This window comes from Macaca fascicularis, chromosome 2 (assembly GCF_037993035.2).
Source record: "Macaca fascicularis isolate 582-1 chromosome 2, T2T-MFA8v1.1".
In the NCBI taxonomy this organism is placed as follows: domain Eukaryota; kingdom Metazoa; phylum Chordata; class Mammalia; order Primates; family Cercopithecidae; genus Macaca; species Macaca fascicularis.
Window position 1 is genome coordinate 148,584,318 of NC_088376.1, and position 23,452 is coordinate 148,607,769.

General features: G+C 48.5%; 2 protein-coding genes and 1 long non-coding RNA gene across 13 annotated transcripts in view; 2 read left to right on the forward strand and 1 right to left on the reverse strand.

Moving 5' to 3' along the window:
* Positions 1-13,349, forward strand: part of TATDN2 (TatD DNase domain containing 2) — a 42,483-nt gene extending 29,134 nt beyond the window's left edge. The window contains exons 4-9 of one of the 7 annotated variants that reach the window (XR_006695822.3): positions 1,913-2,797; positions 8,473-8,600; positions 10,414-10,597; positions 10,799-10,895; positions 11,020-11,169; positions 11,360-13,349. Coding sequence is in view for 4 of the 7 variants with exons in the window: in XM_005547801.5 (XP_005547858.3) it covers positions 1,913-2,797; positions 8,473-8,600; positions 10,414-10,597; positions 11,020-11,160 (1,338 nt within the window). In the remaining 3 variants the exon portion in view is untranslated. The remainder of the gene's footprint in view (positions 1-1,912; positions 2,798-8,472; positions 8,601-10,413; positions 10,598-10,798; positions 10,896-11,019; positions 11,170-11,359) is intronic. The other 6 variants (XR_012431468.1, XR_012431469.1, XM_005547801.5 and 3 more) reach the window with 6 other exon arrangements.
* A 30-nt stretch (positions 13,350-13,379) lies between these two features.
* GHRL (ghrelin and obestatin prepropeptide) lies at positions 13,380-23,229 on the reverse strand. 2 transcript variants are annotated; one of them, XM_065538990.1, is made up of 5 exons: positions 23,103-23,229; positions 22,450-22,586; positions 22,125-22,241; positions 19,086-19,194; positions 13,380-13,473 (listed from the first exon to the last, which is right to left on the reverse strand). In XM_065538990.1, exons 2-5 carry the CDS (start codon positions 22,555-22,557, stop codon positions 13,397-13,399), a joined length of 411 nt encoding a protein of 136 aa, XP_065395062.1. In that variant the 5' UTR covers positions 22,558-22,586; positions 23,103-23,229; the 3' UTR covers positions 13,380-13,396. The 2 variants fall into 2 exon arrangements, with proteins under 2 accessions (XP_065395062.1, XP_005547859.3); XM_005547802.4 differs by lacking the exon at positions 13,380-13,473 and adding an exon at positions 18,069-18,298.
* On the forward strand, positions 14,223-18,257 carry LOC123571646 (uncharacterized). 4 transcript variants are annotated; one of them, XR_010584591.2, is made up of 4 exons: positions 14,223-14,361; positions 15,135-15,195; positions 15,645-15,727; positions 18,145-18,257. It is a non-coding gene; the product is annotated as an uncharacterized lncRNA (long non-coding RNA). The 4 variants fall into 4 exon arrangements; XR_010584589.2 differs by having other exon boundaries at positions 14,235-14,361; positions 15,081-15,195; XR_010584590.2 differs by lacking the exon at positions 18,145-18,257 and adding an exon at positions 18,045-18,143 and having other exon boundaries at positions 14,235-14,361; positions 15,081-15,195.
* Positions 23,230-23,452: the final 223 nt, after the last annotated feature.

Sequence of the window (23,452 nt, forward strand, 5' to 3'; positions counted from 1 at the left end):
TTTTAGAAAAGATTCGTGTTTGGATGTTTCTGCTATTCAAGCAGTAGCTGCAAGAAGTCTAAGGCAGGAAAGTGTAAAATGGGAAATGGGTAATTCATTTAAGTGTTGGTTACTAATACTTGTTTCCTGTTAGAGTGTAGATAGGGGTATGAAATATTAGTACAGGTAACATAAACAGTTTTTCCCATTTTAATCAGGTAATTAGCTAGAATGCTCTTTCGCTGTGAATGTTTATTATGTGAATTACATATACTTATAAAAATATTAAGAGAACTTTGTAAGGCCTCTTGCTCAAGCCTTCTGGCATTGGCAGGTGTAGATGGCTGCTTTAAGAAATGATGGCACTTAAGTTTTGTTTCCAGTGTGAATTGATATTGATGTGCATACTTTATTTCTGGAACCTGGTCTGCATCACAATTCCAGGGAGAATTAAATGCAGATTCCTTGGCCCCACCCTGGACCTATTGAATCACAATATCTCAGGGTGGAATGGGCTTTAAAAATCTGTTTTTAAAATGCTTCCCAGGTGATGGAGATGTGAAGCTAAGTTCAGGCACCATTTTTTCTACACATTAATTCAGCAAATATTCATGAGCACTTATTTTCTGCCAGGCACTGTTCTAGGTGTTTGCGAGATATCAGTGGAAAAAAAAAAAATTCCTGACCTCGTGGAGCTTACCTTCTCTGGTTATTTCAGTTACGATTACTAGCTAGTAGCTTAAAATAGCTTTTCTTTTGCTCTCAGTACTGGGTCAGGAATTTGGAAAGGCCTAGACTGGGCAAGTCTTTCTTGGGGAGTCCCATGTAGTTTCTTTCAGATACTGGCCAGGGCTGTCGTCATCTGAGAGTGTGACTGGGCTGGACATCCGAGATGCTCACTTACATGGTGCACAGATGCTGGCTGTCAGCCAGGAAGTCAGCCAGGCTGTAAACTGGCACACCTACATGTGGCCTCTCTAGCAGGATGCCATTTGGGTGGCCGGACTTCTTACATGGTGCTTGGTTTGCTCCAGAGTGAGCAAGTGAAGTGAACCAGATGGAAGCTACAAGGCCCTTCTGACCTGGCCTAGGAAGTTACACAGCTTCACTTCTGTTGCATTCTGTTGGCTATAAGTAAGTCTCTAGGTAGGTCCACATTAAGGAGAGGGGTCATAGACCCCACTCTCGATAGGGAGAAGGGTTAAATAATTTGGGGACACATTTAAAAACTGTCAGAATGGCCAGGTGTGGTGGCTTATGCCTGTAATTTCAGCACTTTGGGAGGCCAAGGCAGGAGGATTGCTTGAGTGCAGGAGTTTGAGACTAGCCTGGGCAATATAGGGAGACCCCCTACCTACAAGAAATTAGCCAGGTGTGGTGGTACGCGCCTGTAGTCCCAGCTACTTGGGTGGCTGAGGCAAGAGGATTACTTGAGCCCAGTAATTCAAGGTTTCAGTGAGTCGAGATCTCACCACCACATTCCAGCCCGGGCAACAGAGCAAGACCCTGCCTGAAAAAAAATACAACCACCACAGCTGTTGTAGTTTTACATTTTGAATATATTGAGGACAGTGTTAGAGAGGAAAAGCTGGGTACTGCTTTTCTCTAAAATCTCCAATCCAGAGTGTGTTCTAGAGAGCAGTTTTTCTCAAGAGAAAGGGATGCAGGTAGAGCACTGCCTTTAGGAGTGGCATGGTCACAGGCCTATTCCCTGAACCCAATACAGCTGTTCACAGCAGTAACCGGGCTCAGTTCTGGACATTTCTGGAAATTATAAGGAAACCAGGTGACAGGGTGAGCTAATGAGCCAATGCAAAGCCATCACCATGGCCAGAAGAACAAGCCAGGGTTTATGTTCAGCTGGAATGACAGCCTGGGAGGCCATCTTCACATTGGAAAGCTAACCCACTGTTGTGTGCCTTCTTTTCTGCAGCATAAAGATAGGGAGGTGGTGATGGAGCACCCCTCTTCTGGAAGTGACTGGTCTGATGTTGAGGAGATCTCCACGGTCAGATTCTCTCAGGAGGAACCTGTCTCACTGAAACCTTCAGCCGTTCCAGAGCCTTCTTCCTTCACCACTGACTATGTCATGTACCCACCTCATTTGTACAGTAGTCCTTGGTGTGACTATGCCAGCTATTGGACCAGCAGCCCCAAGCCTTCTAGCTACCCCTCCACAGGCAGCAACAGCAACGATGCAGCCCAGGTTGGGAGGAGCAGCCGGAGCCGCCTGAGTGATTATTCCCCCAACTCTGCGGGGAGCGTCCAAAACACCTCCAGAGACATGGAGGCCTCAGAAGAAGGCTGGTCCCAGAATTCTCGTTCATTTCGCTTCTCCAGAAGCTCAGAAGAAAGAGAGGTGAAGGAGAAAAGAACTTTCCAAGAGGAGATGCCTCCACGTCCTTGTGGAGGGCACACATCCAGCTCCCTGCCAAAGAGCCACCTGGAGCCAAGCCTAGAGGAGGGCTTCATTGACACCCATTGTCACCTGGACATGCTCTATTCCAAGCTGTCTTTCCAAGGGACTTTTACAAAGTTCAGAAAAATTTACAGCAGCTCCTTCCCTAAGGAATTTCAGGGCTGCATCTCTGACTTCTGTGATCCTCGCACTCTTACAGATTGCCTATGGGAGGAGCTGTTGAAAGAGGATCTGGTCTGGGGGGCCTTTGGCTGTCACCCTCATTTTGCACGTTACTACAGTGAGAGTCAAGAAAGAAATCTTTTGCAAGCCTTAAGGCACCCCAAGGCTGTGGCATTTGGGGAAATGGGCTTGGATTACTCTTACAAGTGCAGCACGCCTGTTCCAGAACAGCACAAGGTAACAAGGCTCTCTTTTGTCTGCTTATAGTTTTAATTTTCCTTTAGTTGTTGAAGCCTGACAATAAGGGTTTATCTAATATTAGAACTAAATAATTTAGAATCCCTGAAAATGCAGTATGCTTGCTGTCATCCAGACCATCTAGATGCCAATTTGTCAAATGCTTTACAAGCTATTTCTTACTGTTCAGTTTTATTTCTTACTGTTCAGCTTTGTGACTTCTTATAGATAATATCAATGTCAAAACATTTGTTTTCTTTCTTTTTTGGGAAGCAGTAAACTTTAGGTTTTCTTAATTTAGTTTTTGAGAGGGAGTCTTACTCTTTTGCCCGGGCTGTGGAGTGCAGTGGTGCAATCTCAGCTCACTGCAACCTCCACCTCCTGGGTTCAAGCTATTTTCCCGATAAGCCTCCTGGGTAGCTGGGATTATAGGTGTGAATCACCACACCTGGCTAATTTTTGTATTTTTAGTAGAGCCCACATTGGCCAGGCTAGTATCAAACTCCTGACCTCAGGTAATCCACCCGCCTCGGCCTCCCAAAGTGCTGGGATTATAGGCGTGAGCCACTTGTGCCTGGCCTGCTTTTTTTTTTTTTTTTTTTTTTAAAATGTACCCATTGTAGAATATTTGAAAAATAATAAAAAATGCATAATTTCTCATTCAACCAGGGATCATGGCTAATACTCTGTTAATATCATTTTCTTTTTTTTTTTTTTTTTGGAGATAGAATTTCACTCTGTCACTCAGGCTGGAGTGCAGTGGCGTGATCTCGGCTCACTGCAGCCTCTGCCTCTGCCTTCTGGGTTTAAGCGATTCTCCTGCCTCAGCCTCCTGAGTAGCTGGGACTGTAGGCGTGTGCCACCTCACCTGGCTAATTTTTGTATGTTTAGTAGAGGTGGGGTTTCATCACGTTTGTTAGACTAGTGTTGAGCTCCTGACCTTGAGTAATCCACTTGCATTGGCCTCCAAAAAGTGCTGGAATTACAGGCCTGATCTGATGCGTGCAGCCCCTGTTAATATTTTTTTTCCTCCCAATATTTTTTGATCATGGTGCGTTGGCAGGGTAAGAGTTGTAGTATTTTAGAATTTTTCTTTTCTTTTCTTTTTTTTTTTCCAGAGATAAGGTCTTTGTTGCCCACACTGGAATTCCGTGGTGCAGCCATAGCTCACTGCAGCCTCAACCTCCTGGGCTCAAGTGATTCTCCCACCTCAGCCTCCCTAAGTAGCTGGGACTGCAGGTGCACACCACCATGCCTGACTAATTAAAAAACATTTTTTTTGAGATGGAGTCTTGCTATGTCACCCAGGCTGGAGGGCAGTGGTATGATCTCATCTCACTGCAACCTCCACCTCTTGGGTTCAAGTGATGCTCCTGGCTCAGCCTCCTGAGTAACTGGAATTATAGGCGCCTGCTACCACACCCGGCTAATTTTTTGTTTTTGAGACAGCGTTTTGCTCTCGTTGGCCAGACTGGAGTGTAATCGCATGATATCAGCTCATTGCAGCCTCCGGTTCCTGGGTTCAGGCAATTCTCCTGCCTCAACCTCCTGAGTAGCTGGGATTACAGACTCCCGCCACCACACCCAGCTAATTTTTTGTATTTACAGGATCACACCTGTAATCCCAGCACTTTAGGAGGCCAAGATGGGTGGATCACTTGAGGGCAGGAGTTTGAGACCACCTGGCCAACATGGTGAAACCCCATCTCTACTAAAAATACAAAAATTAGCTGGGTATGGCTGGGTGCGGTGGCTCATTCCTGTAATCCCAGCACTTTGGGAGGCCGAGGCAGGTGGATCACCTGAGGCCAGGAGTTGGAGACCAGCCTGGGCCAACATAGCGAAACCCCATCTCTACCAAAAAAAAAAAAAAGAAAGAAAAAAAATTAGCCGAGTGTGATGGCACATGCCTGGGGTCCCAGCTACTCAGGAGGCTGAGGCAGGAGGATTGCTTCAGCCTGGGAGGTTGAGGCTGCGGTGACCCATGATTATGCTCCAGCCAGGGCGACAGAGTGAGACCCTGTCTCAAAACAAAACAGAATTATCAGGGTCTCAGGTCTGCACTTAAAGGTCCATGGGGCGACCTGCACAACAAACTGAACTAGAAGTGATAGGCACAGGGTGATAAACAGAGTCTTGAAGATGTCATTTGGCTTGGTGAGATTCGACTCAAGACTGGAAGATAATGAGTCTGAGGAATTGCTGCTGGCTGGGGGAGGGCTAAGCTGCCTGTAAAAGGGAGGAAGACTAGAAAATATTTGTCAACACCAGAGACTCCTAGGCTGGGTGGGGGATGTGGACACTGTTTTGATGTAAATAAAAACTTTGGTACCTAAATGAGGTGAATGGTGGTGACTGGGAACTGCACCTGGTTGGATGTCAGTGCAGAGTTGCATTTACCTGAAAGAGCAGTTAGCAAGTTCTTGATGTGTCCTGCTGAATGTTTTATCTTGTGAAGGGAAGAAGAAGAACCTATAGAGGGCTGGGCGAGGTGGCTCACGCCTGTAATCCCAACACTTTGGGAGCCTGAGGCAGGAAATTGCTTGAACCTAGGAGTTCAAGATGAGCCTAGGCAACATAGTGAGACCGCATCTTTATTACATTAAAAAAAAAAAAAAAAAAAAAGAAGCCTGTGGAAGGCATGTATCTGGCCAAGATGATAGGGTGCTAGACCCAGTTCATTATAAGAGAGTTTGGTTGTTGTACCTAAAATTTTCTGGAAGGATTGGAAAGTAGAGAAGCAAAACAACTGGGGAAAGAATGGGTAGTTATAGTTATTCTGCTGGTTAGAGCAAATTACTGTTAACGTTTTCTTTGTTGATCTGTGGTGTTTACAGATTTAACTATGTAACTCGTAAGAGTTAGATCCTGAAGACTTTGTGTGTAAATTGCACATGTCAGCATCTGGGAGGGGTGCCAGGGAGAGTATACTGTCCTTCCCTACCCAGGCTGTATCTCTTTACGTGTGTTAAAGAGGAATTAATTAATTATTAAGGTAATAAATATTCAAGAGATGCCTGGGGCAACCCCCAGGAGAGACTAACTGTGGAATCCCTGGAAATAATGGATCAGTTAGGAACCCAGCCTTATGCAGGTAGAAGTGAATAATTATGTCGGGTAGTAACTCATCTGTACCTCCTTCACTCCTGTTCTTTTTCAGCTGGGTTCCTGGTGAGGACAAATGCTGCAAATAGCTCCTGTCCAACCACAAGTTCCTGCATTCTAATGAGTTCTTCTTCCTTCTTAACATTTTTGAAATCTGGATGTGTTTTACGAAACATTATAAATGTAATGTTATTGTCCCTTGGAAAATTGCAAGGGACAATAAAATTGCAAGGACCAATTGCAAAGTGGCTTGTCTTCCAAGCACCTGTCATAGGATCAAAGAAACGTAGGTTGGATGTGCGTGCTTGTGTTAAAAAAAGAAATTAGGAAATTAAATAGTTTTAAGTGTCTTTTCCACTTGTGAAATTTTCCCATTCATCAACTATACTTTGAAAAATGTTTAACAGCTGTGTAATATTCTATCCTAAAGCTCTAATAGTTTATTTCACTACTCTGAGGGATAATTTTTTAGAGGCAGGAATGAAATGTTGGAATTGGAATCTCTTGAAACCTCTCCTGCCTGTGTGTAGGGGTCAGGGGAGGACAGATGAACAGCTTAGCAGATGCAAATATAGGAGGAGCTCCAGCCACCTATTGATAGTGGAACTGGCCAGCCTTTAAATAAAGCCTCTTCCAAGCAGTCTATAATTTTGATGTCTATGGTCATTTTCCTTTTGTTGAAAACACAGATTAAACAAAAGTTACATCAGAATTGGTATTGGCTTAGTGTTGCTATTTTGAGAAGAGGCAGTACAGGTGTTAGACTTGTAAATATCATTCTCAAGTGACTATCACCTGACTCAAATTACCAAAAGTATCTCATTGTTTGATGCTAAAAACATAAACATGAATTATGTTCCACAATTGTAAACACTACTCATGGAAACAATATGAGGTGATTTGCTTATAATGAATTAATCTTTTTTTTTTTTTTGAGACAGTCTTGCTCTGTCCAGGCTGGAGTGCAGTGGCACAATCTCAGCTCAGTGCAACATCCGCCTCCCAGGTTCAGGGGATTCTTGTGCCTCAGCCACCCAAGTAGCTGGGATTATAGGCACCTGCCACCATGCCCAGCTAATTTTTGTATTTATAGTAGAGACAGGGTTTCACCATGTTGGCCAGGCTTGTCTTGAACACCTGACCTCAAACCCGACTCTGCCTGCCAAAGTGTTGGGATTACAGGTGTGAGCCACCACACCTGGTGAATTAATACTTTTCTTTGTTCTAAACCTGGGCTCGTTAGAGGAAAGAACAGGTCCTAACCCTACTTTTTTCTTTTTTTTTTTTTTTTTTTTTGAGACAGAGTCTCGGTCTGTTGCCCAGGCTGGAGTGCAGTGGCGCAATCTCAGCTCACTGCAAGCTCCGCCTCCCGGGTTCACGCCATTCTCCTGCCTCAGCCTCCTGAGTAGCTGGGACTACAGGCGCCCGCCACCGCGCCCGGCTAATTTTTTCTATTTTTAGTAGAGACGGGGTTTCACCATGGTCTCGATCTCCTGACCTTGTGATCCACCCGCCTCGGCCTCCCAAAGTGCTGGGATTGCAGGCGTGAGCCACCGCGCCCGGCTACTTTTTTCATTTAAATTAACAATAGTGAAGATTTAAAAGTGGCTAGTGTTATAAAGAGTAAAGTATATCTGTAGTTATTGACCTGCGAGGATATCCGATTTTGACTGAGTAAAGGAAGCAAATTGGCTGGGCACGGTAGTGCATGCCTGTAATCCCAGCACTTTGGGAGGCTGAAGTGGGCAGATCAGTTGAGGTTAGGAGTTTGAGACCAGCCTGACCAACATGGCGAAACCCCATGTCTACAAAAAAATACAAAAATTAGCCAGGCAAGGTGGTGCCTGCCTGTCATACCAGCTACTCGGGAGGCTGAGGCAGGAGAATCACTTGAACCCAGGAGGTGCAGGCTACAGTGAGCTGCAATCGCGCCACTACACTCCAGCCTGGGCGACAGAGCAGGACTCGGTCTCAAAAAAAAAAAAAAAAAAAAAAGTTGTGGAAAATAAGTGTATTTGTTTCTTTAGCAAGTATTTGAGCACCTTCTGAGAGCCAGAGGCACCTTGCTGGAGATACACATAAACACCACGCTCCACCATCCCTAACAGCTCTGCATAGGGAGAGTTCTGGAAGTTGGTATCTCTTGAGAGCGGAGGTGGGGACAGTGAGGTGAGGGACATTAACCTTGTGCTTTATGTTCTTGATCCCTGCCCTGCCCCTGCCACCCCAGGTTGGCATCATACAGTGGTTACTGTGTGGACTGCCAGGGTTCCAGTTTGGATCCTGGTGCTACAACTGCTGACTGCAAGTTAACTTGCCCTCAGCACATACAGCAGCACCTGCCTCAGGGTGGTTGTGAGGACTGCAGGTTATGATAGACCTGCAGTACTTTGGGCACTACCTGGCTCTATTGTAAATGCCCAATAATCATTAGCTATTATTATTAGATTATACAGTTAAAAGAGTTGGAGACACGGTGGGGGTGCCTGCTGGACCGGGTGTTCCAGAGGTAATGGACTTCTGAAGTGCTGCTAACCAACAGGGGTTGTCGCTGTTGTGTCCTCTTCTAGGTATTTGAGAGACAGCTACAGCTGGCTGTCGCTCTAAAGAAGCCCTTGGTGATCCACTGCCGAGAAGCTGATGAAGATCTGCTAGACATCATGAAAAAGTTTGTGCCCCCTGACTACAAGATCCATAGGTTAGAAGACTGGAACTTCAGCGGGCAAATGAAAGAAACACTTCCCTCTGTCTAGGACGTTAGTTGGAAGATGAGAAGTTGATGAGGACAGCAATGATTGTATTCTGTCATTATACACTATCTATTCTTTTTTTTTCCCCGAGACAGAGTCTCACCTTGTCGCCCAGGCTGGAGTGTAGTAGTGCAATTTCGGCTCACTACAATTTCTGCCTCCCGGGTTCAAGCAGTTCTCCTGCCTCAGTCTCCTGAGTAGCTGGGATTACCGGCACGTGCCACCACGCCCAGCTAATTTTTGTATTTTTAGTAGAGATGGGGTTTTGCCATGTTGGCCAGGCTGGTCTCGAACTCCTGACCTCATGATCTGCCTGCCTCGGCCTCCCAAAGTGCTGGGATTATAGGCATGAGCCTTCGCGCCCGGCCTATACACTGTCTTTTCTAAAGAATTAACTATTAGGTTAAACCACTTGAAATATATCATATTTGACCTTTTTTTTTTTTTCTCACAAAATAGTAACTTCATATGGTTTGAACTAATAACCCTAAATCACCAGTGAGCACAAGGGGCCTTTCGTGCCCTCCTCCTGGGGATGGGATGGGTGGAAATGGAGTCTCAGTTCTCAGCAGTGAGGACTGCTCATCTTGAGAGGTTGCTGTGGCGTCTGATGACTTAGCACACAGAGCATCTTAGGGTACTTGAAAGGACATTTTCTTTCCTATTTTGAACTTGAAAGCTCCTTTCCCCCCAGTTATGAAAATCAATGTCATATTTTATCAGAATGGCATCTAGGGGTTCTTCAGTTCGGTTTGGTAAACTCTCTGAACTTATGAACTCCTGCCACGCGTAGGTACTGGGCATTGACTTGCCTCTTGGGATATCTGGAGGTGCTGCCAGGAGACAGGTTGGATGGTGGCTTCTGTCTACATAGTGTGTGGGACTGGGTGGTCATAGGTGCTGCGGGAGCCAGAGCAGGGGCCGATGATCATAGCCCAACCAGAAGACTCAGGAGGTGATGCCTGGCCAGCTCCTTAAAGATGGTTGAGAGGGGCTCACTGAATAACAAGGACTCTAGCACCCAAACTGGGTCTTGTCAGATGGCAGAAAAAGGGGGATGGGGCTGTCAGGGCCTTTGGGTACCTAAGCAGAGTGAGTGAAGCCTCTGGCCCCCAGCTGGGCACACACCAATGATGAAGCAGTCAGTTGGCTTTTCTGGTTGGTTGGTTTTCATTGCTGCATTTTGGGCTAACTTTGAAGGAAATGTAATGGTGGCTGGTAGGCCAGGGCTAAGCTGACCCAACGAGGTGGTATTGCAGGAGGAGGCCCTGAATTTCCAGACTGGTAACTATATGGCACCAAGAACATGAATAGGTATCAGATTAAGAGAAGAAAATTCATCTGTAGTTCGACTCCCCAATATTTTGTTAGGTTTTCTTTCAGTTCATTTGACTACATGGGCATAGTTTTTATATGCTGTCGTTGTCATCATAGGGGCCACAGTTCTTGATTTTGCTCCTCTTCAGTGTTAGGAGCATTTCCTGTCCCAGTGTGTTCTCTGTGGTGGTCATCTCAGGTGACTGCAGAGCATTCTGCGGTGTGCGTGGTGATCTCTGAGTGATTTCTGATCACTCAACAAGTGCCATCTTGGGCCTTCCTGTGTTGGAGCCAGCCCTTGTCTGTGTTTACTGTGGAGTCCTTCCCTAGGATTCAGTCTTCCCATTTCTGGGAATCATTGAAAAGGGGTGATGGGTCTAGTGGGAGCTGGGGGTTGCTATAGAGGGGACTGTGAGCAGCCCTGATGTGGAGTTCTGTCCCCAGGCATTGCTTCACCGGCAGCTACCCGGTCATCGAGCCCCTACTGAAGTACTTTCCCAACATGTCTGTGGGCTTCACGGCAGTGCTGACATACTCCTCCGCCTGGGAGGCCCGGGAAGCCCTGAGGCAGATCCCACTAGAGAGAATCATCGTAGAAACGGATGCTCCCTATTTCCTCCCTCGCCAGGTAAGGGGGTCTTCAGGCTGAGGGGAGGCACCGGAGGGAGAGGGTGGGGAGGTGGGTGGTCACCCTTACAAGGTTGGCAGGGCCAGAGCCCCAGTGACTTCCAGGTCCCATCCTGGGCTGTGTACATGCCTCCTTGCTGTTACTCTGCAGAACCAAAAGTCTAGGGGGCTGAGAAGCTGAAGGGTAACCACTCTCTTCCAGGCAGTGCAAAGCCCTACCCTGTAGAGGGTAGTCCAAGGAAGCGTGGGACCCTGCTCACCCAGAGCCCCCATGACTAGGACTCTCCCTGCACCTGCAGGTAACGGGGTCTCTACAGGGCAGCCCCAAAGAGGTCCTTGCTGGGGAAGGGACAGGGAGGGAGTTCTAGGTTATGACGGTGCACAGATGGCACAATGTTGTTATGACCGCTTGATGTCTTCCAGGTTCCCAAAAGCCTTTGCCAGTATGCCCACCCGGGCCTGGCCTTGCATACGGTCCGAGAGATTGCCAGGGTCAAAGATCAGCCACTCTCCCGCACCTTGGCTGCCTTGCGTGAGAACACCAGTCGCCTCTACAGTCTTTAAGCAGAGAAGGTACAGTCCTCAGGAGTTTCCTAGAAAAGGTCATAAAACTCACATTCTGTGTTTTTTAAAAACCAGGACAAACAAGTCTTTTGTTGCATTTTATTAATGTAAAGAATATAAACATAGTATGAGCATTAAGCCCGATTTGTTTTGAGTGACGTGATTTGGAACCTTTTTCCTTTTCTCTTCTACCCTCCAGGGCGACCAGCAGCCTGACAGAACACAGGCTGGCTTGAAGTCTGTTTCTCAGGTCGAGGATGTGTTTGGAGAGCTGATTGGAACACAGAAAACCAGGACAGGATGTTTAACTCGAAGCGGGTCATAAGGCTTCAGCTTGTGGGTGGGGTGGGGTGGGCGTGGAATGAGGGGTATGGGGACTGCCTGTAATAGCACTGGGGTTTTGCCTCCCAGCCAAAATGCTCCAGGGTAGGCAGCAAAGAAGAGTGTGATATGAGGGTACAGTGAGTTTGGCAGTCCAAATTCTGTTCTCTGCAGCCTGTGTTTTTGAGCAATTTGTGAATAAAGTCACCCGCCTACTCGTCTAAGCACATGTGGGTGTGTAACTCAGTTCCTGGTTCTCGGTTCTAAAAACAGACTCCCAACTGGGAAACCTTTTGGGGGAAATTAACTGGAGACCTATCTCAGAGGTTTATTTTCTTGCAACCAGTGAAGTCGTTCTCTTTCCTTCCCTGGATAACTCTTCAATTTGACGGTCACTGTTCTGGTGTCAACTCCAGCGTCAGCACAGGCAGAAGGACTTCAACTGCTGGTCTCATTGGTTCCACTGCCATCGATATGGGGTGTGCAGAGGAGCGCTCATTGTTCATGATGGAGATCCAGGACAGACTGGGGGACTCCAGAAGAGGCCTTCTTGGGGAAGAGGACCCCAAAGGAGGTACTTCCTACTCACTGATGCCCTCAGGGCTGCTGTGTGGGTGTGTTAAGCTGATAAGGTTCAGTTTGCAGCAGAAACTACCTGCTAGTCTTGTGTCAGGGGTTCCCAGCCTCCTTTTGTTTCACTTTTGCCCCCTTCTCTGGAACATTTGACCAAAAATAATCCTCATTTCATCTTGCGTTAACAGTCCCTTGTGTGCCCTGCCCAGGTTGAGAGGTGAATCAACGTCATTCTCTGAAGCTCTGCAGGGCAGCTCAGCCATGTTATATTGTCTATGCAGAATATGCAGGCCTGGTGTCCGCAAATGTACCAGTCCCTCTCCCACTTCTCCTGGGTGCCCCCTGGCCTTTGCCTCTCCTGTGTCCTGTCTTTCTGTGTTTTAGAAGTCAGAGCCTCTCCTTCACCTTTTGAGCAACTGAGTCATCTCAGGTCCTGAGCTCTGCTCTGCCGCCTGCTGGTGCCTTGTAAAGGTATATTCGTTACAGGCCCTAGAGCTTCTAATGGTCCAGGGTTAAGTGAGAGGAGACTGTATTTTGTTTCAAAGGATCCTTCACCCTGATCTCCTGCAGTGAGGTGGATAGGTCACCTGGAGTCCCTCGTCTGTGTTCTTGGAGGCTTAAATTGTAAAATACGTCCCTTATGGAATCCTAAATTCCTCTAGGTGTTTTTGGAAGGCGCATTTGAGCCTTGTGAGCTAAAATAGAATGGATTTAATATTTCCTATCTGGTATTTCCATCTTGCCCCTGGTACACAAGTCACCGGCCTGGAACTCAGCCTTGATTCACTGTCTGTCTTCATGGATCAGCTGTGCCGTTATGTTGTCTGTGCTACAGATTTGCTATGTGGGAAGTCGGGGGGGACCTGATCTCCTGCTTGGAAGATCTGGGGACTGCTGAGTATATCAAAGTGCTTTATTGTCACCAAGTGAACTGCAGCACAACCATCTCCTCTCCACAAGCCCTGAAGTCAGTACTGCCTGCAGGTGAAACCAACCAGTCCTGTGTTAGAGGAGGAAAAGCGATGATGACATGGAAGTCTCCAAGCCTGTGCCATCCACCTGCCAAGGAAAAGCACAAGGTGCTATCTACTTTTCTCTCTAGGATTTAGATTATCATTTATGTGCTGTTACATAGTGAAACCTCACCTGTGTGGGCGTGAAAGTCGGTTGGCGTTGTTTTTGATTCAGCTTTTTGGATGGCTGATTGTTTTCACTGTGCTGTGGGAATGCCTCTGTATTTTTTCCCCTCTTTGGCCATCTTTTTCTGAAAATAAAGTGATGGATCCTCCAGCCAACCCAGTCTCTCTGTGTTTGTGTAGACTTACCTGAGTGATGCAATGGTTTAATCTGGTTGTTGGCCAGCTTTGTAACCCAAGAATCCAGATAGCTGGAGACTTTCTTGAGTATCCATGTGGCTCTCTGTAAAATTAAACTGCATATAAGAATTCTTAAAGTTCGGCCAGGCATGGTGGCTCACTTCTGTAATCCCAGCACTTTGGGAGGCCAGGGCGGGCAGATCACTTGAGGTTAGGAGTTCGAGACCAGGCTGGCCAACATGGTGAAACCCTATCTCTACTAAAAATACAAAAATATAGCTGAGTGGGGTGGCACGCACCTGTAGTCCCAGCTATTTGGGAGGCTTAAGCAGGAGAATCACTTGAACCCAGGAGGCGGAGGTTGCAGTGAGCCAAGATCGCGCCATTGCACTCCAGCCTGGGTGACAGAGCGAGACTCTGTCTCTCCCCTCCCCCTGTCTTCCCCCAAAAAATAATTCTTTTTTTTTTTGTTGAGATGGAGTCTCGCTCTGTCACCCAGGCTGGAGTGCAGTGGCGTGATCTCAGCTCACTGCAAGCTCCGCCTCCTGGGTTCACGCCGTTCTCCTGTTCTCCTGCCTCAGCCTCCCGAGTAGCTGGGACTACTACAGGCGCCCGCCACCACGCCCAGCTAATTTTTTTTTTTTTTTTTGTATTTTTAGTAGAGATGGGGTTTCACCGTGTTAGCCAGGATGGTCTCGATCTTCTGACCTCGTGGTCCACCCACCTCGGCCTCCCAAAGTGCTGGGATTACAGGCGTGAGCCACCGCGTCTGGACAAATTCTTAAAGTTCTACAGCCTTAGAGTGTTAAGTAATTTTACTGCCTGGGAACTCAGATGCACTGCCTCTTTCTAACCTATGTAGATACTTTCTTTTCTTTTCTTTTTTTTTGTTTCCAGCGCAAGGCTGTAGGAGGAAGAAAAATCTAGTCCCTGGGGGTGTTGATGAATCAGTTGGATGATGGGCGTTGGACTGAATTCCTGATGCCTCTGGGTAAACTGTGGAGGAAATTCTGTTTCATTACTTGCACTCAGCCCTCCTATTTTGTACTAAGGTATTCTTGAATACAAGTGCACTGGCCAAAAAGTAAACTTACACATAAAAAGGAAGGCTCTTTCGCAAGAATACTGAACACCTTTGAAGTCTCTGTTGCTGCCTTGTCTTTTAGATACAATCATTGATGATGTATCTTTGGCATCGCCCTGAACTTTGTCTCAGTTCCTTCACAGTCGAATGTGCAGTTGGCTTTGTCCACTCAGTGACGGTCCTTGTGACTGTCTGTCCTTGACTTTTCTGGTGCTTCCATCTTTCTGTAGGAAACTTGGGACTGATACTCATCATTTGCTGTCAGCACCTTCATTTTGCTTCATTCATTTTTGTAAAGTAAGGGCAAATGGCCACCGGAATGCACAGTGATTGAAGAAGCAAACTCTGTCAAAGATGGTGATTAGTGGCCAGCTAGTCCCTCTCAGGATCACTGTATTAAAAAGTGCTCATTTGCCAGTGACATCTTTTTTTGGTTTTGGTTGTTTTTTTGAGACAGAGTGTCACTCTGTCGCCCAGGCTGGAATGCAGTGGCCTGATCTTGGCTCACTGCAACCTCCGTCTCCCAGGTTCAAGTGACTCTCCTGCCTCAGCTTCCTGAGTAGCTGGGATTACAGGCGCCCACCAGCATGTCTGGCTAATTTTTTTTTTTTTTTTTTAATTTTAAGTAGCGATGAGGTTTTGCTGTGTTGACCAGTTTGGCCTTGCACTCCTGATCTCAGGTGACCCACCCGCCTCGACCTCCCAAATGCCAGTGACATTTGAAAGTGGATTCAGATGAAGGTGGGTAGCTTAGTGGAGGGGTCTCAACTCTTCTCTGTGCACTGTCTTAGGAGAATTTCTGAACACACACCTATAAGTGTATAAGAACTTAAATACATGTGCTGTTATGCTAATTATACACAAGGTAAAAGTTTTTTCACGAGGAGAATTTTTTTTCTCCAGCAAATAGCTCACTCACCCTGGGGGTACCTACACCCCACTTTAGAGACGATCAAGTTACAGTGGTATCATTAAACGATGCATGAAGGAGTAGGTTTAAGAAAGCTGATACAGGAACATGTTTGAAATAATACATTTTCTCAAAGGCGTCCTCTAACCATTTCCTTTGATAAATTATATTTCCGCCCATTGTTGACTTGAAATTGTCCTCACTATTCTACCCCACTACCACGTTCACCCAGTGTATTCTGAAGGAAAATGAATGAAAATGGAAACCTCTCTCATCCTAGGCAGTAGAGCGAGGGAAGCCGCACTGGCTGAGAGGCTGTGGAGCCAGATGAAAAAGCAGCACCTGAGCCTTCTGATGATGTCCGTGAGTCAGCCACGTACTTGCTGTGTGACTTTGGGAAAGTTAACTTAATTTCTCTGAGCTTTAGTTTTCTCCCTCATAAGTAGGCTTGCTGTGAAAATGAAGTGAAATCACATTAATCTGCATGAGTATTTAACATGGTGCCTGGTGCACATCAGGGGTGTGGCAGTAAGTGCCAGCTGCTGTAGTAATTGAATGCTTAGCTACATGCCGGGCCCTGTGCCTAGCAGCTATGGCTCATGTGAGATCTCATGTTCAGTCTTGGCAGTAACCCAGCAAGGTAGGCATTTTACATGTGAGGAGCCTGAGAAATTCAGTCTTGGCCTGGATCATACAGCTGGTATCCAAATTCAGGTCCAAAACGAAAGCCCAGATCTTTGCACTACACCTTGTTGCCTGGCACAGGTGAGAGTGCCCAGTCCACAGTGGGGTGCAATATCTGTTTCTATTTGAATGACCCAGGCAAGCTGGTAATAATTTAGCTTGTGATTCCTTTGAGAGAGAAGTAAGTTCTTGTCTTTGGTGGGGGAAGCATCAGGTGACCAGCATTTGTTCAGAGCCTGGTACCCATCCTCTCCCAAGCCCAATCAGTGGGTGCTTTCTCAAAAAGAAACCAGCTCCTGACCACTTTGGCCATTTTGGGCCTTCGCTCCTCTTCTCTAGCTATTGATAAGAGGGCTGTGGGCAGTTAGTGATAATCAGGGTTGTATCCCAACTAAGTGACAGAGCTGAGATGGTTAAGTTCCAGGACAAGTGTGTTGATCTCTGTACCCACTTGGTGCCAGGTGCCTGGGGAGATAGGGGCATGGCTGTCGGGGTGGGGGTGTGGTTAGCAGGGGGCCTGCAGTGTGCTGTGACACCTGAGAAGGGGCTTTTTTTTTTTTTAATCCCCACATCTTTATACCCATGGCCTAACCAATGTAAGTGAATTTCAATTTATCAATCAAGAAGTCATATTTTAAAATTGAACTTTTGTTTACAGATATTTGTAGATTCACATGCAATTGTAAGAAAGAAGCCATTTCCCATCAGCCATTTACTAAGTAGCCTGGGGATCTTGTTAAAATGCAGATCCTGAGAGATTAGGGCTGGGGTACTGCGGAAGATTCTGCATTTCTGAGAAGTTCCCGGATGACGGTGGTGTTCACCGACCACAGCTCCTATGTGAGGGAGAGCTGTTGGGTTTCTGTCTGTCTGCTGCACCTGACCAGTGGTTAGTGCCTGAGTGTGGGGCGGCCATCTGTCTGTCTGCCGCACCTGACCAGTGGTTAGTGCCTGAGTGTGGGGCGGCCATCTGTCTGTCTGCCGCACCTGACCAGTGGTTAGTGCCTGAGTGTAGGGCGGCCAGAGTTTTACTTGAGGAGACGCTCGGCTCCTAGCATCCTCTGTGGTGCGGATTTTCCAGAGTGCGGGCATTACCCCAACTGTCTCTGCAGACAGCTTCCTGCATGCTTCTCACAAGTGCTCAGATGGCTGAGTTGGCAAGTGGGCGGTGCTGCTCTTTGGGGCCGCCTTGTTCTTTGCCTTTCTCTCCCTTTAGCAATGTGTCCCATCTGTTGTCCACACTCAAGTCAGTCCACACGTTTAGGCTAAGGTGGGCATGACCGAGTGGCCTTTCCCCGGGAAGACCAGTGTCGTAACTGGAATTAAGTTGTGGAACATAAGAGTCAAGGCTCATGTCTGCTGTAAGCTGGAGTTGAGGGAATGTTTGGGGATCCCACCAGGTATCAGTAAGGGAACCATGGTGACAGCCAGCCTTGCCCACATGAGGCATCTGCTTTGTCAGGCCTTCTCAGTAGTGGAGAAGGGAGGAAGGAGAACGCAGCTCTTTCAGCGCTGTCTAGCAGTGCCCAAGGGCCGCTGGGCACCTCACTTAACGTCTAACTTCAAATTCATTCTTGGGCATTCCTGTCTTCCTCTCCGATCTTGAATGGATGTTGGCTCCAATAATGTCATCCTGAAGTTTCTTTGTCCACACAGCCCTGGCTGGTTGTTAATAAGCTGTTAGTGCAGCCTTGCACTCAGGAAGCCCTGATGTGTAAAGGAACTGTGTCTTTGTTCTTCCTCTCTTCCCTTTCTCTTAGTCCCACTTTATCTCTCTTTCTCTCTCTCCCTCTCCCTCCTCGTTTTCTCCCTCCCTCCTCTTCTTCCCCTTTCCCTCCTGCTCTCCCCCTTTCTCTCCTCCTCTAAGAAACCCAGTCTTAATTCTGCGCAATGCATGCACATACAGTAGCTTCTCTGCTTGAGTGAGCTGGTGTGGTTAGGTTTTCTAAGAATGCACACTGGCCTTACTACTTGTCCTTTTATTCCCTTCCCACAGACCATAGACCAAGAAATATTTTCGTTTTTATTATTTTGATTTTTTTAAAGTGAAATGTTAACTTTTCCTCTTTGAAAAAAATTCCCATTTGGAACATCAGCCTACAGTTTGAACATTTATTCACCTCATGAGCTTGTACAACAGTCGTGGGAGTTGCGGCAGAAGCAAGTGAAAGGCCAGATGAGCGCTTCTAAGCTTGGGAGGAAGAGAGAGGTGAGTGAGGCTTGTGGGCAATCACTTGTCAGCTGGGGCCTCTGGAAAGCAAGAGGTTGAGTCAGAATGCTGGGCGTACTGTCCTGCTAGTGCTTTTCTTCTACGGTGGTGACATTGCAGGTGGGATGTAATGGTGGGGGTTGCGGGGAAGCACTGGCCTTGGAGTAAGACTGTTGTGCCCTGGGTGAGTCACCTCAAAGCTGAGTCTTGGTTTCCTCGTTTGCACAGCGGGGTGAATGCTACCCCTGCTGTTCCCCAGGGGTGAAGGGTCATTGCCTTGGTGACGACAGTGCTTTGCAGATGTGCAGGTGTTTTCTGCCACCTCAATCAGTCGGGCGGTTTCTTTTTTTCTTTTACAAGAAGAGGGGATTCAAAGCAAACCCTTTGCTTAACTCAGGAAGCTCTAATATTTGAAGGCACTGCTTAACAGCCTGCAGAACCTGTTCTGAGTGCTACTTTGGCACCAATTCCTTTTTGTTTGTGGAGTAAAATTACGCAGTGAAGATGGTGTAACACCAAATAATTGTAGACTCCCGCAATAGGTAAAATAGCTCCCTTTTACAGTTAAGGATGCTGAGGTTCAGCTGAGGCCCCAAAGCTAGCTAATGTACTAGTTCTTAGAACATTCTTTGAACACAAAGACTATGATGAACTCCCTTCTGAGCCACTCACAAATACTAGCCAACCACTCTCCTGCAGATCTTTGGGAAAGGGAAATTAGAAGTTCTTTTGGAGAGGCAGAGGTTGGGGAAAACTCTCATCACCCAGAGTGAACTCCCACGTGGGGCTGCAAGGAAACCAAGCAGACCTGGTCCAGGCAGGACTCACCTTTGGCCTCTTCCCAGAGGATGTCCTGAAGAAACTTCCCCAGGGCCTGGCTGTGCTGCTGGTACTGAACCCCTGACAGCTTGATTCCAACATCAAAGGGGGCGTTGAACTAGGAGGCAGGGCAGGAAGGACCCAGGAGATGTCAGAGGTCATGCCCATCCTCATCCCAAAGGGGGCTCTGGGCTCTCTGCTCTCTCCTCAGGAGTGGAGAGGGAGAATGGCCTTTGGGCCCCAGTAGGGACTGCCGAGTGACACCTCAGCCAGATTCTTCTTCCTTTCTCAGGGCCACAGCTCACCTTCCCATTCACCATCTGTCAGACACTTACCTTGCGGTCTCATGCCTCCCAGCCTTTGCCTCTAGGGGGATTGCTGATAAAAGCTGTGGTGTTCCCTGGTATGAGATTTTTTTCTCCTTTGCAGTTTTGAAGACAAACGGTTGAGTCACCAATGGCAGCATTTCGGGCCCTGGCAGGGGGTCTGCCCGGCATTCTCAGCACTGGCCTGCTGGCCTTCTATTCCTTCCCTGCCCCCAGCTCTTTCTCCTTTCCCTCTTGTCTGTTTCTTTTCCTTTTTCTCCTTCCCTAGGTATTTTTTCCTCTCATATGCATAACCCTTTCTTTGATGCCTGGAAAATCAAAAGGAAGCTAATGTTTTCCTAGAAGGAGGCTCTGAAGCAAGTCCTCCTTTCTGTGCCTCCATTTCTTCCCCTCTACAGGGAGAGCTCCCCATCTCTCCCGTTTTCCAGGCGTTCCTGAGATGATTTTCTGGAGCTCAAAGCTTTAAGTGGGAAGGAGCTCTGCTGCAGCCACATGGCAGACTTTCCTTGGGAGCAGAGATTGCCTCTGTTTGCCAGTGGCTGCCTCAGTGCCTGGCCATGTTGGGCGCTGTCTTGTCTGAGTCAGGAAAGGATCTTAGTGCTGGGTCATTTGGTCCTCACAGTAGAAGCCCAGGGAGTTGGAGGCCAAGGACTAGGATGCAGGACTTTTAAACCCACCTGGCCCTGAAAACCGCTTTAGTCCCATTCCCTTCCTCTGCGTCAGGCCAGGCATCCTCAGGGCCTCCCTGTGGGGTAGGCGCTACCACTGTACCCGTTTTACAGGTGAGGACACAGGCGCAGAGAAGCTATTAACCAACCAATAGCTATGTGTTCCCTTTCCGAAATCTCCCTCCCCTTAACTCCACCGTGAAGATGGACCCAGTGGGGAATGACATGATTGATTTTTTTTTTTTTGGTAAGGAAAGTTGGGGCCTTCCATTCCCTCCGGTAAAAACTCATTTTTCTTCCACTGCTGAGGCAAATGCAGGGTGGCCCATCACCTGGCAGACATCTTAGTGAACAGGAGCAGCGGTCTGGGAGACTGCTGGGCTGGCCTAACACCTGGCGCTGTGGTGCAGGCAAGTGAGAGGTGTCATGGTGCTGGCTGGTGGTGGGGGCCAGCTTCCCTCTTGGCCTCAGTGGCCCATCTGTTCAATGGGAGTGGGACTTGGTCTCCAAAGTCTTCTACTCTGAAACTTGATTTTGGGAGGGAAACGTTTGCGGAGAGGTAGAGGGGCCTGAGATGAGAGAGGTGGGTGGGACACTAGGTTGTGAGGGGTTTGGTAGTGGGGCGCTCCTGGGCTCTGCAGCTGCTCCTCTTCTCCCAACACCCGCCAGGCGTTCGACTTCTGGTTCCAGCCAAGGCAGCGTGGGTCACATGCTCTGAGTCTGGCTTTCACAGAAACTGCAAAGTTGCCGCTGTACCAGCCCCACCTTGCATCATCAGCCACCAAGACCTCTTTCTCATCTGGGCTAATGTGCAGCTCCTCTGGCTGGGATGACCACGTGTGGAGCTGCCCGTCTCACCAGCAAAATATCCTGGTTTTGGCGTAAGGATATGCAGCTCTTTCAAATGGGAATCTAGTGGATCCCATCGTGTAGAGGAAAGGTCTGAACACTACTAGGCACTGGTGAGGATGAGAGCGAGCAGGGGCTGGGGGAGCTTCCGACGGCTTTATTCCTCGACTGGAGAAGAGTATGGTGAACAGGCAGGCAGAGGCCAAGGCGGGCACATTTCACTCCTTCTCTGGAAGGAAGAGGCCTCCCCTGGACCACTGTGCGCTGTGTCTGTTCATCAGAACAATGAGGAGGAAGAGGGCTTGGGGACTGGAATCAGCCCTGACCTTGCGTTGCGTCTTTGCCACACTCCGCTGTGGTACGTTGGGCAAGTGAGTTCCCCTCTGAACCGTTCCTCTGCTCTAAAGTGGGAATAATGCCAGCCCTGCTTACCTCACAGGTTGTCGTAGGGAGGAGGTGGGGCGGTTAGAGGTGAAGCTGGTATCCTCGGGCACAGTGTTTAATAACTGCCATTATTAAGTGCTACCTTGGGGGAATCCTGCCTTAGCCGCGAAATGGTATCACCAACCAAATGCTTAGAAGAAACCATTCCCTGAACCTCAGCCACAGGAAGGTTATATAGACAACCCAGTAAAATCCTTTACTCCCTCCTCCTCTCTATCTCTGGGTTGTCTTAACTTTCTCCTTGCCCCCCACACGATTTGTCAGAGCAAATCGTCCAGACCTGCCCCTTCCTTGCCTCCAGGTGAGGTGAGTGCTGGAGCCTGGGCTGGCGCCGGCTCTCCCATCCGGGGACCTATTTCGAAGCACTCCATCCCCCAGTTCAGGCCCTAGAAGCCCCTGAGTAAAACACGGTTTTCTGCAGAGAAACATCTTCAGTCTGGGCCTGCCGTTTATTTCTGGGTGTCTCTGCCTCTGTATTTTCTGTCCCCTTTGAGTCATCTGGAGGCTCTGGCACCCTCTCTCCTCTGCCCAGGCTCCCTCCATCCCTATTCTGTTGTAGCAAAGTTACTTCTCCCAGATGTTTTTCTCTTAATGGGCAAAGACCTCATAGAGCCCAGGGCAGAGCTCAGCTCCTGTGGTACTGGTTTTATAGTTCTGGGGAGCTTGTAGTTGGGACCCTGTTCACTGCCGCCTGTCCCTGCCCTCCCTCTCCCGACCCCACCCTCGCCGCCACAGAAACATACAACTGCAGAGGTACCGACCTGGATTTCCAGTTCATCCTCCACCCCTTCTGCCTGATCTCCATCTTCTGGGCGGAGCCAGCCTCCTAGAGCTCGGGGCTGCAGCTTGGCTGGTGGCTTCTTGGACTCCTTTCTCTGCTGGAAGGGGGAAATAGTCTCTTTAGGACCCCAAGCCCCCATGTGCTTCCAGAAAGAGTGAGGTCAGACCCAGAGTCCTTTGTGCTCTGGGAGAAGGCTGAAGCCCAGAGATTGCACTGCTGCTCCAGGTCACAGAGCTGGTTGCCAAGTGGCAGGGCTGGAACAAGATACCCTAGTCAGCATGTGGGGCTTTGTGGGAAGCTCTCACCTGGGCTCTCTGGTGTTCAGGGCTCAGGAAGCTGGAGCCTGCCATGGCCAAGTCCAGCCAGAGCATGCCGAGGAGCAGGAGGCTACAGACGTTCCCTGGGGAGGGCATGGCCTCAGCTGGGTTGCAGACAGGTGGACCTGGGGGAGAGAGGGTCTCCAGGCAGCTGCCTCTCCTTCTCATGTGCCTCTGAGCTAGCTCAGGAGCCCAGCAAATGGCGTGAGGGGGCTTTACTATCTGGGGTCCTGACTGCTGTGTAGACAGGACCCCCCTCCACCTCCCAAGGTAGAAGAGAATGGATGTGTGTTCTCTTCTCCAAGGCTGTTCAGGGCAGAATGCCTGGCAGCAAGACTCGATAGGGGGCTGGGGGTCCTCCCCAGTGCCTTTTGTCCCAGGCTCTGAGGAGCTCATGGCAAGTCTTTTCATGAGGAGTGAGGAAGCTGAACCAGCAAGGGCCCCAGGGGATTTAGTGGGGAGGGGGATTAGAGGCAGCTCCTAAACGAAGCTTTGTCTCTGAGCAACCAGACTCAGATTGTCCAACATCCCCTGTGTTTAGAGGGGACTCCTGAGGCCCAGAGAAATTAAATGAACGGGCAGCAGTCATGACAATAAACCTGTCAGCAAACATGCACGCAGAGAGGAGAGAGAGAGCCTACCTGCAATTCCTGGCGGAGGTGGTGCCTGGTGGCCGTCGGGTCCTTATATAGGAAGGCTGGTGTTTGTTTTAAACCAGCAACCCCATCTCAGAGGTGGCCTAGCTTCCGTGGGGCTGATGTACAATGTACATTCCTTGGAAACTAAAAATGTTCATGTCCTCTGGGTAGAAGTCAACAGTGGAGGTCAGATGCCCTGCAGGATTGCTGGGTTGGCGAGGGGTGAAGCATGTGCTCCAGCTGTCCCTGGAACACAGGGTGGCAGGGTGGCCCAAGTGGGCATGGCCTTGGTGGAGGAGGGAGGGAGGAGAGTGGCTCTGGGGTCTGGGTGCGGCTTTGTTGCTGTGTGACCT

What these genes read in the sequence shown, in the direction of transcription:
- GHRL (XM_065538990.1), bottom strand. Translation starts at nt 22,557, where the DNA reads ATGCCCTCCCCAGGGAACGTCTGTAGCCTCCTGCTCCTCGGCATGCTC. An exon ending in CTGAACACCAGAGAGCCCAG is followed by an intron (nt 22,242 to 22,449) that starts GTGAGAGCTTCC and finishes TCCCCCTTCCAG; the next exon opens with CAGAGAAAGGAGTCCAAGAA. An exon ending in AGGATGAACTGGAAATCCAG is followed by an intron (nt 19,195 to 22,124) that starts GTCGGTACCTCT and finishes CCTGCCTCCTAG; the next exon opens with TTCAACGCCCCCTTTGATGT.